At 47.2% G+C, this 14,202-nt stretch overlaps 2 protein-coding genes across 2 annotated transcripts in view; one reads left to right on the top strand and one right to left on the bottom strand.

Moving 5' to 3' along the window:
- The window catches only part of NSUN2 (NOP2/Sun RNA methyltransferase 2), a 27,646-nt gene extending 16,802 nt beyond the window's left edge, over positions 1-10,844 (bottom strand). The window contains exons 1-7 of the mRNA XM_027604821.1: positions 10,709-10,844; positions 10,010-10,315; positions 9,736-9,893; positions 9,001-9,105; positions 4,237-4,342; positions 1,858-1,929; positions 1,034-1,118 (exon numbers count right to left, since the gene is read on the bottom strand). Coding sequence (XP_027460622.1) covers positions 1,034-1,118; positions 1,858-1,929; positions 4,237-4,342; positions 9,001-9,105; positions 9,736-9,893; positions 10,010-10,120 — 637 coding nt within the window. The 5' untranslated portion in view covers positions 10,121-10,315; positions 10,709-10,844. The remainder of the gene's footprint in view (positions 1-1,033; positions 1,119-1,857; positions 1,930-4,236; positions 4,343-9,000; positions 9,106-9,735; positions 9,894-10,009; positions 10,316-10,708) is intronic.
- Positions 10,613-14,202, top strand: part of SRD5A1 (steroid 5 alpha-reductase 1) — a 20,398-nt gene continuing 16,808 nt past the window's right edge. Inside the window, exon 1 of the mRNA XM_027604823.2 lies at positions 10,613-10,947. Within this exon, the coding sequence (XP_027460624.1) occupies positions 10,667-10,947 (281 nt within the window). The 5' untranslated portion in view covers positions 10,613-10,666. The remainder of the gene's footprint in view (positions 10,948-14,202) is intronic.

Here is a 14,202-nt window from a genome sequence, read left to right as displayed (position 1 = left end):
ATTCTCGACCCTGCGAATCAGGTTTCTGGGGTGGGGCCCAGGCTACTCCTGAAGGCTGCCTGGGCGATTCTGGTCTGACCCCCTGGCTAAAACCCAGGTGCAGCCTCTTATTTCTGGTTCCACCGCCGGCAAAAAGGCACATACGCCTAAAAACATTTTATAGTCAAGATCGCTCTTAAGAAAATATGAAATGCTAAACACTGATAATAGAAAGAGGCTCTTTACCACTAATTTGGAAAAAATAATTAAAAACAAAAGAATAAAGAAGCCTTTTAAACAAAGTTATTTGTCACAGGAAAAAAACACTTAGAACAAAGCTAAACAAGCATGCCCATTAGGACAGAAGGAGAGCAGGTGGCTTGAATAAAAAAAGGGGCAACAGAAGCAGATAAAACATCTGAAGAGTAACACCACCACAGACAGGCGTCTTCAGAGAACCCCCAGAAAGGAGCACCAGCGACAGCAGATCGCAGCCATGGTCTGAGCCACCAGCAAGCTCAGAACGCCCCCAAGTCCAGGATGCAACGTCCAATACTGTCGCCTACCGCGGGGGGGGGGGGGGCGGTGTGTGAAGCTGGCGGGCCTGACAGCAGTTCTTCACGACACTCTACTGTCATTCCCGTAGAGAGTGAGTCACCACAAAACCAACACAAAAACCCAACATGACAATGATACTACTGAAGATCCAAACTGAAATCTACCTACTATGGCTTAATATAGCAACACCATATAATTTCACAGAAGACACACGTAATTCTAGAATGAAGCCACGCTTCCACCCCGATGCACAAACACGTTGGTTTAGGAACCAGTCACAGTGGCATGCGAAATGTCTAGTTCTACTTTCAGGGACAGAAACCCATCTGTCAACATCTTGCCACTGCCAGCAAGGTTGATGACGAGCAAGGACACCAACTGCAACAGCCTTGAAGAAGGCTTCAAGACCCAACCCACAGGCAGTGTTACCATCTCTTCCTCATCTACACCCAGCCAAGTGGCATTCCGACCCTCCACAGAGCAGTCCAATGCATACCTGGGAAAGGGACATTCATGTCGGCATGTAACATTTCAATTAACTGCGTGGTCTTTGATCCAGGCGCTGCACACATATCTAAGATCTATTAAAAAGCAAGAAATGTTTGAGGTTTTAAGAAATCAAACATTCGACACTTAATTTAAAACAATTTTAGGAGTCATTCTAGTATTTTGATTTCTAAGACTTAAATACATTTCTTTACAGAAGGAATCTAAAACGTGATATATTGAGAAAGATACTCTCTCCACAAGAACAGAATGACCCTACAGACCAGTGGAAGCACTCCATTCAGGAGATGACGAGCAAGGACACCAACTGCAAGCAGCACTATAAGCAGCCTGCTAAGGGACAGAACTCCCAGGCCTCAAACAGCCCAGCCACTTGCTGGCCCCCAAACCCTGAACTAGTTGCTTCTATTTTTCCTTGCCTCCTTTCCCTCATCTGGAAAAAACAGGGACAGGGAAAGCATCTACCCTCACGGGGATGTTATGTATGAATTAATGAATTAATTGAATTAATGTATGAGAAGAGCACAAAGCAATGCTTGGCATGTAACAAGTTCTCAGGACGTGTTCATCACGATTTTCAATCTGAGTCAGTCAAGACCGATGATCTGTGCAGTAAACACATTAGTGAACAAACTTTAAGAGTAGAAACACAGTTATGGGTTGTAAAATTTAAATAAGACAAAAATGCAAAAAAGAACCTAAAATAAAACACAGCATTCTCCATCAAAAGCATGAAAAAAAAAAAAAACAAGAATTATATTAAGAAAAAAAGGTGTCAACAAACAAAGCCACTTTCTGTTTAATACACAATACCTTATGGTGAGGGTGAGCATTGAGTAACAGTGGTGGGATCATGCTAACGGCTTCTTGACGACTGATATTTCCCTTAGAAAGTAAAATCAAAAAAAAAAAACAAGAACAATATTTAAAAAGGCAGAAATTTTCAGTATTAGGCATTATTTCATATGCAACAGAAAAAGACCACATAATCCTCATCCATGCAATAAAACAGTTAATACTATCACGTAGAACATTACGTAAATAGGACAGGTTTTTATCCTAGTGGGTAAATGGTTGCTACCTAAAAGGCTAAGGAAGAATAACCATTAATGGCAGAACTTACTGTTGGAATATTAGAAATGCACGTATAATCCCGGATTTTACAAAAGAAAGGGAAGTTTAAACTTATGCTGCCCAACTCGCCCTCTTGAGAAAGAACGGAAGCTGGATGAGCAGCTCAGAGGTGGACAGAGGCACCACCATACCCTCGGCAGCAGGGAGCGAGCCCCATGAGCAGAGGACACAGAGCCACTGCCAGCAAGGTGTCCCTCTCAGCTAAAACTGCAACTTCTATTTCAGTCCTGTCTGTTTGTAGGAAGAGCCCCTGTCTGCTTTGTCCTCCTGAGAACTGCCCCTGAAGAAGATAAAGAGCCCAGCCAGTGCCTCCACCTTCCACCACTCCCACTCAGCCACCAGCCCTCTAGGTCTCGGCCGGTGGGCAGGGCGTCTGTTAACACGCACGCCTGTTCAGACACACGTTCTTGACAGGGTCCAGCACTGGCCTCATCACTAATCTAGTTCACCCACCATAAGACTGAATGCCTTAGAAATCATCCTTTAAAAAGCAAGAGGCCGTCAGCTGCCAGGAGACCTCTGCCCCATGACAACCTGGCTCTTCTGAACCTGAAGAGCCATCCGGGGAGCCGCCGCTCACCTCACACCTGCGCGTCTGTCCGAACCAGACACAGACTCACAGCCAAACCTGCGGATGTTCACCTCGTGGGTTTCTGGCCAGCAAGGAGTCTGTGGAGACTATCTGAATCCCCATCCACTCACCAGGCACACTGATTCCAGGTTCCAGGTTAAACGTATGATCCTGACAAGCCTGCCTCCTGCATTCATCCAAGTTTTTGACCAAAGCATCTGAGCTGTACAGGGACAGAGTCCCTGACTAGACAAGCCGGCTGTGAGTCACTTCCTTTCTACGCACGTTCTGAAGGGGCTTCGAATACCCCAAAGGGCATCTCACCCTACCAACGCCCGATCAAAAACCTGTACCGGTTCTCTGCAATCCAGGCTACCAACACTCACCTCCCATCTCCTCCACCTAAACGCGGCTCTTCAGTCTGCCCAACAGGGAACTCACTCGCCACAAACCCTCTGCTCTGCTGAAATTCAAACCTGAACTGTTCTCTTAGTTTACCCTCGCCTGACCTTACATCTGGATGGAAAGTGCAGGCAGAGAACCCCTTCTTGTACTGACCCAAGGACAGAATCAGGAATGGGTCAGCACCTAGCTCTGTTTCTCCCTTATGGGGTTGGGGGAGAGGGTGGAAAGCCCCGGTAAGCAGGAGGCCAGTTTACCAGGTCACCTAAACGGACAGAGCACCACCGTGGCAGGAGAGAACGGGGCAGGGCCAAGGGCCTCAAGGGGAGATGTGCAGGAACCACAGGAATCCTACAAGCCCACCCAGGAGCTCAGGATGAAAAGAAATGAACACCATCTAGGCAAACACAAAGGTTTCCTTGGCTAGAAAAAGGAGACTAGAGAACAGGAAGGGGGAACTTGGATTTTAAATGCCAGAGTGACAATTCCAAAACACCAAAAAGTTCAACAGCAAAACACGCGGTACCTGGTTTAACTGTGTGAGGCAGGAGGGAAAAGCTACTGAGAGGAGGTGTGAGGCTAAAGCTGAGAAGTTTAGGGACTGAACCGAACCAAAGAATTCAGGATTGCAAAGAAGGTGAAGACACTGTGTCATGGGAGAACCAAAGCTGTCAAAGTCAGATTTTGTTGTTTTTTTGTGGCAAAGGTGGAACAGAGACAGGAGCCCAGAAAGAACAGACACAACAAAGTGGGAGCAGATGGAGTGGCCTGTCTCCTGAGCGATGCCTCCCTGCGCAGTGTGCTGCTCGGCCCGGCGCTGTGGCCGGCCAGATCCAGGAGGAGCAAGGAAACAATACATCAAGGGGACAACTGTGGCTGAGACCCTCCCCGAGTTCCACAACTGGATGGGCCAAAGAAGAGAGCAGCTGTAGGAATCCTCAGAAATTAAAGGTGACAAGCACACTTTTCCATACACCGTATCTACCTCATCACTCCCGGTGACACGTGTGGACAAAATATAACCAAGACACTAATGCACATTTCAAGCTTCAAGGGAACCAACAAATCTAAAGAAATCTACTCACAGATTCGGTTTCGCTAACCAGAAACTGGTGAAACTTTTCCAATTGTGGAGACTTTCTCAAGATTTTTCGACTTAAATTTGTGTGCCAGGCAAGTTCTTCAGGATACCTGACCAAAAAGAAAATAAAGCATCCACGGATTATATATGTTAAAGTGCTCTCTTAACAACTTCCTGCTATTACCGATCATACACTAACTAGACACCCAATTTTGCTCTACTTCCTCCCATCCACGATCCTCTTCGTAGTCGGCCAAGACTGCAGGGTGTCTAACTATAGCATAAACCAGGCGGAAACAGGAGAGCCGGGTGGCTTGAAGAGATATATATATATATGACGTTACCATGAAATTGCAATGATGAATGTTCAAGAACAGATGAGAAAATGGAGACTCCTCTGCTCTTCACCATGTATGCTAACAATGGTACAGAGACTATCAGAAAAAAAGTCAGTTAAGCATCCGACTCTTGATTTCGGCTCAGGTCATGATCTCAGGGTCCTGGGATCAAGCCCCAAGTTGGGCTCTGTGCTCAGAGGGAAGTCTGCTTGAGATTCTCCCTCTCCCTCCACCCCTCCCCACATTCTCTCTCAAATAAATCTTAAAGAAAAAAAGACAACAAATTAAAGAAATGCAGATCACTTAGTTGAGGAACTATCAAAATGTTTGATATTTAATCGTAATCTTTTTAATGATACCTTTCATGTCTAAAACAAAACAGCCCAATAATGTATTGAAATACTTTACACACCAAAAAACCCTGGGGATCACTGCTGCACTGACTTGCACTCCTAGGCTGTTACTTGTATAGACCGAAGAATGAAGAAGCATCCCCTGCCATTTAAACTTTCTAGAACGATGACATCACCAATTAGGAACAGGTCTCTTTAAATGTGGCTCACACAGATCACTGGGCTCCAAGGCTCCAGCTGGCGCACTACTATGACCCAGGCCACTCCCCCCAACCCAGCGCCAAGCTATGCACTACTGGGTACTTAGTGATAAGTCTCACTGCTGTTTTTGTACTTATTACTCAGTATTTCCAAGCATCACATTGTAGCTACGGTGACAGCCATGAAATTGAAACCAGAACACTTGCAAAACAATATATCTGACTGCTTTGAAACAGAATGATTAGGTGAAACAAACTCAAGCCTTGAAATTTTAAGACACTACTCGACTATCATGCTATTATGAGATATATCTGGGAAGTACTTTCTACCAAACAAGATAAAACTGGCTGAATCTGTTCATGGCCACCCTCCCGCTGTCCCAGCACTTTGTCTCTATTCCCTATGTCCGGAACCTTCAATATTTAACCTGCTTCAAAAATCTAAAACCAAAACGCAACCATACTTATCACGCCATTAAAAAAGAATTGAGTTTTAAATATTCCCTTTGGCCTCCTTAGAGGTGAAATGGTAGGAATATACTCAGATTTGCCTTCACTGGCAGTATTTGGCAAAATCTGCTGTTTCAGTGCAACCTTTGCAAGACTGGGGAGCCAAGACACCTACTTTAACGAAATTTCTTACAACCCTGAACTGTGATGCAATCAATGACTTTTACGAAATTTCTTGCAACCCTGAACTGTATGTGATCAATTACAGTGAATCATGCAAGTTACCACCTTGCCAAATCACCAAAACATCATGAAGCTCAATGTCACATGCACTCAATCAACCACGAATTGTTCAATCTAGCTATTAATCATTAATAGCTGAATTTTCATTTTCAAATAAAAATAAAGCAGATATAATCTGAGCAAATATTTCCTTATGTACATTTCAGACTGAATTTCCATTTAAAAAATGTAATTTTACTAGGATGAAAATTCCACGGCAAGTAATTAAGATTGTGAAAGTTATTAATCTTTTGAAAAAAATACTTAAGAACTTTAAAATCATTAAATACAAAAACTGACCGTTAAAATGAAAAAGTATGCATCTTATACAGTTTTAGTAACCATTTTTTTTGGACCAACAAATGTTTACTAAAATCTTTGTAGCTTTTAACATCAAATAAGGTATCTTAAAGAACTAAATTTAATTTTTAGTTACGTAATTCGAATGTAGCTCCTGAGTCTTTCAAGTCCTACTTGGAAACTTGTCATGTCTTCTGAGGATGAATTAAAAGCATCACTGTCATCTTTATACCCAAAAATTCTTACAGGAAAAACATCTCTATTAACATATACACTTATGACAAATCATCTTCAGTTTACATGTTAAAAAGAACATAAACAGAATGACAATAAGGTATACTCTCAACAACCAATTGTCAAAACGAAGCTTTTATGAGAATGCTTTGGGATAATGCCTTACAGTTCTGAGTCCACAAAAAGGAAAAAAAAGAAACCTGCCCAAACTATGAGTCCTACTTAATATCCCTTCCAGAAAACATGGTTCCCAAAAACACTTTCCTAAATTTAATTCCACTATGTACCAAAAGCTTAAAATATTATACAATGTATTTCTATTTTTTGAACAACATAGAAAACCACCCGAAGTTTTGGTAGTTTCTGCTCTGCTTGCTCACCAAGAGACTTATGGGTAGCCCACACCTGACCAGCAAATTTGCTTGTACAATAAAACTTGTCATTAACTGTCACTGATAATGGAAAAGCTGAGTGTTAGGAACCCCAATCACAGAGTATGTTGTTCACACCCCTTCAGTTGGTGTGCTCAGAAGATTTCAGCAAAGAGCAATGTGAGGAAAATCACCAGTAATTACTAGTGATTCCTGTTCCTTCTTCACCCAGAGAACACACAGATGTTGGAGAATTGCCTATTCATGGACCCCCTGCGGCTGTTCAACAATCAAGATGGAAAAGCACCTGTTAAATGTTATAAGGGCTAACAAAAGTTGAACTGCAGTTTGCAGAGAACAATAAAGTAGCAAGCCTAATTCTCATGTTATCTGTTGGAACCTGCAGAAGAAAATGCCCACAATGACCCACCCACAGGCACCTCTTTCCTACAGGATGCACGCTTTTCAGCTCCTTTTACTGGCCCGTCAGACTTCCTCATCTGAAAAGCTGCATTTCTAAACACAAGGTTTAAGGAACAAAGGTGTTCTGGTGATTATATGAAGCAGCCAACATGCAAGACAATTAGAAATGTGCACAAAGGCAACCTTAAACCCACTTCTTTTGAAAAGTATCAGATTGCCCCTGCTTCAAACAGTACCATCAGTCAAACCTCCAAACCAAGGCACTGGTTAAGTGTATAACCTAGCTACTAGGAGAGGGGAGGAAGCTTGAGGACGTGAAGGCTAGCTCATTCAGCAATGTCATAGGTACCGCAGCTAGAAAATCATTTTCCTTTTTTAATGACTTCAGTACAGTGGGCATGAAACCAGTAACCACCTGAGTCCTTTCCCTGTATCAGAACCTGCAAGCTTTTAAAATCTGACTATCACAAATCTGTGATATGGCCACTGAAAATCCATATGACCGATGGAAGAAAGAAAAGCAAGCAAATCTATAACCCAGGATTAATGAAAAAAAACGTGATCTCGGTTTGTGACCACTGAAGGGCATCCAGAAAGGAGAGAAAATATCATACACGTGAATAACCAAAATCTCAAAAGGTGTCAGAAAGTGCTGGTTAAATTCACCTTGTTATAGCGATCATTTAAAATCATTGTGTTGTGAGAACTCTCAATGCCTCAAAGTTGATAATCTGAAATGTGGAACTATTAACAGTTTACTTTAATGATTTTTACGTTTATAAATTAACCCAGGGCTTGGCGCCTCTGTGGTTTGTGCTTGAGTATCCCAGGCATTTTCCAAGACACATGGGACTGCCTTCACTGGAATGAAACTTGAACTGGGCCATGAGAAGCAAATAACCCACAGGATGCCTCCAGGACAAGTAGTGAAAGGGTTAGCATGAGGGGCAAAGTCTACTCGAGCACTGGAGATACTGGAAATACAGAATCAGGGGCACCTCGGTGGCTCGGTTAAGTGTCTTGACTCTTGGTTTTGGCTCAGGTCATGATCTTAGGTTGTGAAACTGAGTCTTGCACAGGGCTCCCTGCTCAGTGCAGAGTCTGCTTCAGATTCTTTTCCCCTCTCTCTTCTTCCCCTCTGCTCCTTGTGTGCACTCTCTCTCTCTAAAATAAATAAAATCTTAAAAGAAAAAGAAATATAGAATCAGCTGGAGCAGTCCGTGGCAACCTTTGTCAGGTCGAATCTGTCCTTTTGCTGAAGGTAGGACAGCCACGTGACAACACCTTCAACGTGAGGAAACAAGGGGTTTAAATGGAAATGGGTAGAAGTGGTACCATCACAGAAGGAAACAGGATGATCGACTTGCAAAAATTAACTGAACCAAGTAACTCTTAGCCACAAATCCTTCATTAAAAGCTGCACACCGGGGCACCTGGGCGGCTCAGGTGTTAAGAGTCTGCCTTCAGCTCAGGTCATGGTCCCAGGGTCCTGGCGTCGAGTCCCCCATCGGGCTCCTTGCTCCGTGGGAAGCCTGCTTCTCCCTCTCCCACTCCCCCTGCTTGTGTTCCCTCTCTCGCTGTGTCTCTCTCTGTCAAGTAAGTAAATAAAATCTTTAAAAAAAAAAAAAGCTGCACACCGGTTTAAAGTAAAATAATATGGGTAAAAAGCACTGGGTAAAAGCACACAGGGATGTCTGTAAAGTACATTCAAATTCTCTCAGCTAGTAGAAAACATGTTGCCAAAAAACATGCCGTCAGCTGACAAAGATTAAAATCCCAAAAGAACCTCCATCAGGTTGAAGACTTGTTTTACCTACCAGCTCAGGGGCTGTGGAACTTCAACTTTCTGACCATCCACCTCCAGGTCTTCCAATTCCTTGAAATACTTGTTCTTTAAGCAATGGAGAATCTCCTTTGCGTGGCTATTAAAAAATAAGTAAGTTTTGATCCAATCTGAAAGGCTTAATATACATCTTGTCTTTTGTGAACCTGAGATGACAAGTGTCTTAAAACCAAAACCATCTCTGCGCTGAAAGCGGACCTCATTCATCGTGCCTTTCTACCCTATCCCTTCAAAGTTTAAACAACTCTCGTTTCATCACTAAAGGACAAGCTAAAAGGACTACTACTGCATTCCTTCCGTCCTAAATATTCCTAGGGTTCATATCTACTTGCAACTCATCTCGGAAAGATGGAACCACGGGGACTTAAAAAGACAAGAGAACCGGAGTTTCGCACAAACTGTGTAATATCATAAATTCTCACGTGTTCCAAAGGGGAGGCATCCTCGGCTCCCGAAGGCCCGGAAGTCCACCTTTTCTCAGATTGCATTTCGTGTCTTCCAGCCTCCCGAACTGCAACACCCCCCGGCCTACTCCGTTGGACCCCCGTGCTCCCTGCTCAATGCTTCCAGACGCTGGAATCCACAGCACCGGTAAACAGCAGCTCTCCAGGCCCGCAACACTCGCCGGGGGCCTGGCGGGGCGAGGGGGGCACCCTCATCCTGAACTGACCCCAACTCCAGGAAATCAAGGCTCCGCGAGGTCCCTTACCTTTTGTAGCCAGTAATTCGCAAAGTGGCCGGGAGGGGCTCCCTGAGCGCTTCCATGAACCGGTCCCACTCGCCCTCTGGCACGATCTTGAGTTCCTGATAGTAATGCTCGAAGAGCTTGTTCTCCTTGACGATCTCGGGGTACCCGCCTTCCCAGCCCTGAGGAACAAGAGACGCGTCTACCCCGGGCCGGAGAAGGCTCCCCGCGCCGTCCCGCAAGCCGCGGCGGCCGGGAGACGAACGGGGGCCCTGCCCGCCCGCGCCCCGGGTCCTACCGCCTCCTGACGCTTGCCCCCGCCCTCCGCGCTGTCCTCCGCGCGCGTCGGCCGCTGCTGCTGCTGCTGCTGCTGCTGCTGGAGCCGCCGGCCCCGCGCCCGCCGCCCCATGGCCCACGCGGCCGCGCACGCCGCCCGCAGAGCTCCCGCCACCGTCGGCCGCGCAGACTTCCGGGCTGGCACGCGAGGCCCCCCGGGCTCCGCGCCTGCGCCGCTCCCGGGCCCGCGGGCGCTGCGAGGAAGACGCCCAAAGGGCCGCGATCCGTGCTCCCGCTGAGCAGCAAGCGACGGGCAGCACTGGCAGCCCTGAGCAAAAAGGAAACCCCAGGAGAGCAGCCCCGAGGTAGCCCGCGCGGGCTCAGGCAGCTCCGCGGACAGCCCGCGATCGCGCGTGCGCAGAGCGGCGGGGGCGGGGCTCCGGCAGCGGGGGGGGTGGGGCCTGCCCGCCTCCCGCCGCGCCGGACCGCGTCTAGTCCAACCAGCGGGACCGGCGCGCCAGCGCCTCGCGCGTTGGAGGAGGGGAGGGGTGCGGCTCAGGGTCCCGGCGTCGGCAGTGGGCGCTGGCCTCAGGTAACCGCGCCCCCCGCCCCCTCACCCCCGCCGCCACCGCCCTATAAGTGGTCGCAGGGCCATGGGGCTCCTCAACCCTCTCCCGCCATGGAGCCGGTCGAGAAGCTCCAGCTGGACGCGCTCGCCTACCTGCAGTGCGCCCTGGGCCTCCTGGGCTCCGTGGTGCTCAGGCGGGTGGACTCGGCCTACGGGCGCTACGCGTCGCCGGGCCTCGCCTTTCGGGTGCCCGCGCGGGCCGCCTGGGCGCTGCAGGAGCTGCCCTCGCTGGCCGTGCCGCTGTGCGTGTGCGCCGGCACGGCGGCGGAGCGCCTCCGCCGCGCGCCCAACCGCATCCTCCTGGCCATGTTCCTCGTTCACTACGCGCAACGGTAACGGCCGGCCGCCTGGCGCCTCCCCGCGTGCCCCTGTCCCCCCCCCCCCCCCAGCACCCTGCCTGCGCCCGCCGCGGCGCCCTCGCCTCGCACCACTGGCTCCCTCTCCCGGGTCCTCTCCTCACCGGTCCCCGTCCCTTCCTTCCTCCCCCCTGCTCGCATGCCTGCTCCTTGCAGCCTCCTTTTCCCTGACCTTCCCAGCTGCACCACTCTGCACACCCTCCCTCGCGCCCTGGCCCTGCTGACCCCTCCCTGGTGTCCTCTCCTGGCGCCTGTCTCCCTCCGTCCATGCCGTTCTCGCCCAGTACCTAGCACCTTCCCCTTCCTCCCCTGGTGCAGACAACTTAGCTTAGCAGAGTCTGGGAAAGTGGGGGGAGGGTTAGAGAGGGCTGGAGAGATAGTGATGGAAGAGTTAAGTGCATAACCTAGCTCCTCGGAGAGGGGAGGAAGCCTGAGGACGTGAAGGCTAGCTCACTCAGCAATGTCATAGGTACAGCAGCTAGAAAATCATTCTCCTTTTCTAATGACTTCAGTACAGTGGGCATGCAACCAGTGACCACCTGAGACCTTTCCCTGTATCAGAACCTGCAAGCTTTTAAAATCTGACTAAAATGTCTGATTAAAAAAAAAAACCGTTATGCAATTTTTCTTTGGCTTAAAATTGTGGATTTATCCTTGTATCCCAGAAATGTGTTTTCCAGTGGTGACATCTGCTTTTGAGCTCGGCTGAATACTGAGTTTAGCATTTGGCCATTCAGCCTCTACTCAAAATGTGTATGATGTGCACCTCTGTGATATGGCCACTGAAAATCCATATGACCGATGGAAGAAAGAAAAGCAAGCCAATCTATAAACCAGGATTAATGAAAAAACGTGATCTTGGTTTGTGACCACTGAAGGGCATCCAGAAAGGAGAGAAAATATCATACACGTGAATAACCAAAATCTCAAAAGGTGTCAGAAAGTGCTGGTTAAATTCACCTTGTTATAGCGATCGTTTAAAATCATTGTGTTGTGAGAACTCTCAATGCCTCAAAGTTGATAATCTGAAATGTGGAACTATTAACAGTTTAATGATCTTTATGTTTATAAATTAACCCAGGGCTTGGCGCCTCTGTGGTTTGTGCTTGAGTATCCCAGGAATTTTAGAAGACACATGGGACTGCCTTCACTGGAATGAAACTTGAACTGGGCCATGAGAAGCAAATAACCCAGGACAAGTAGTGAAAGGGTTAGCATGAGGGGCAAAAGTCTACTTGAGCACTGGGGATACTGGAAATACAGAATCAGGGACACCTCGGTGGCTCAGTTAAGTGTCTGACTCTTAGTTTCAGCTCAGGTCATGATCTTAGGTTGTGAGATTGAGCCTTGCATAGGGCTCCCTGCTCAGTGCAGAGTCTGCTTCAGATTCTTTGCCGCTCTCTCTTCCTTCCCCTCTGCTCCTTGTGCTCTTTCTCTCTTTCTAAAATAAAATCTTAGAAAATAAAATGCAGAATCAGCTGTGGTATGCAGGCACTTTAAACAGGCACAAACGTTCAACAAAGGTTTTCCAAGTCCTGTATTCCTGACTCTTTAAGATTATTCCAGTGAGCCTGATATGAGGAATTCTTAATCTCGGGAAACAAACTGAGGGTTGCTGGAGTGGGGGTGGGGTGGGAGGGGTGGGGTGGCTGGGTGATAGACATTGGGGAGGGTATGTGCTATGGTGAGCGCTGTGAATTGTGCAAGACTGTTGAATCACTGATCTGTACTTCTGAAACAAATAATGCAACATATGTTAAGAAAAAAAGAAAAGGAAGAAGATAGCAGGAGGGGAAGAATGAAGGGGGGGGAATGGGAGGGGGAGACCAACCATGAGAGAGGATGGACTCTGAAAAACAAACTGAGGGTTCTAGAGGGGAGGGGGGTGGGGGGATGGGTTAGCCTGGTGATGGGTATTAAAGAGGGCATGTTCTGTGTAGAGCACTGGGTGTTATGCACAAACAATGAATCATGGAACACTACATCCAAAACTAATGATGTAATGTATGGTGATTAACATAACAATAAAAACATTTAAGAAAAGGTTATTCCAGTGAGCAAAATTACTGTCACGCTGCTAGGGTTTTGTTGTTGTTTTTTGTAATGTGTTCAAGCCTTACTGCAATCTGAATGTCAGTAGAGTTGTCATGTCCACGTACACGTCTCCATAAATGTGCTAGAACCTGTGTCTCTCTGGTATCTCTAGTGGCCAAAAGTGAGCTCTGGAGTCAGACTGCTAGGTGTCATCCCAGCCACATACGAGGGACCTGGGCTAAGTTACTAAGCTGCTGTGCTGCACGTTTCCCCGTCCGTGGAATGGGCGCAGTGATGGCGCCATCCCATGGGTTTAGCATGCATTTAAATGAAAACAACTCCAGGGAGTCCTGGGTGGCTCAGTTGGTTAACCGTCTGCTTTTGGCTCAGGTCATGATCCCAGAGTCCCGGGTTAGAGTCCTGCCTCAGCCTCCTTTCTCAGCAGGGAGCCTGCTTCTCCCTCTGCTGTTCTCCCTGCTTTGTGCGTGCTCCCTCTCTCTCTTTCTCTGACAAATAAATAAATAAAATCTTAAAAAAAAAAATAAAGACAACTCCATAAAATGCTTGCACAGTGCTGGCAAATCCAAATGCTCAATAGGCAATTAATAAGACCATTCCATATTGTCATGCAGATGGCACAGCCACGCATGTACCCTGCGTGTTGTTCACGCACACTGCTGCCAGTCTCAAGTGCCAGTGAGAACCTTCTGAAGACGGGGCATTGGAACTGTGTAAAGGGAACAATTTGCAGAGTTTTGAAAGCCTGAGCTGAGCCTTCTAACTTAAAACACTGTTTCATTGTAGCCCGCCGGGCCACAGTCACTTGTGGAGTGCCAGAACTTGACCCTTCATTTCAGGGAGGCCACTGAGACACAGAATTCAGGTGTTTTACCCAAGTTTTTTGGACAAGGGGCGGTTGGGACTGAACCCCTGATTCCAAGAGCAGTGGCTTTAGAAACGTACTCCAGGGGATTTGCTAGGTCAGGTGTAGCTTTTCAACCTGCTGGGCTATTCTGTTTCAAGTTGTACATGTGACAGCACATATTGCCTGTGCGGTTTGGGGACATCTACGTTTTCCAAATAGAAAAGATAAACATTTTCCATTCTACCCAAATAGCTAATTTATTAAACAGTCACTGAGCATTTGTAAGGGAACAGAAGATCAAACAGCATGTAGCACTTGCTGTAAACCATCCA

Source organism: Zalophus californianus, chromosome 5, assembly GCF_009762305.2.
Source record: "Zalophus californianus isolate mZalCal1 chromosome 5, mZalCal1.pri.v2, whole genome shotgun sequence".
In the NCBI taxonomy this organism is placed as follows: Eukaryota; Metazoa; Chordata; class Mammalia; order Carnivora; family Otariidae; genus Zalophus; species Zalophus californianus.
The sequence above is the reverse complement of the archived record's forward strand: the minus strand, read 5'-3'. Positions and strand labels throughout refer to the sequence as shown.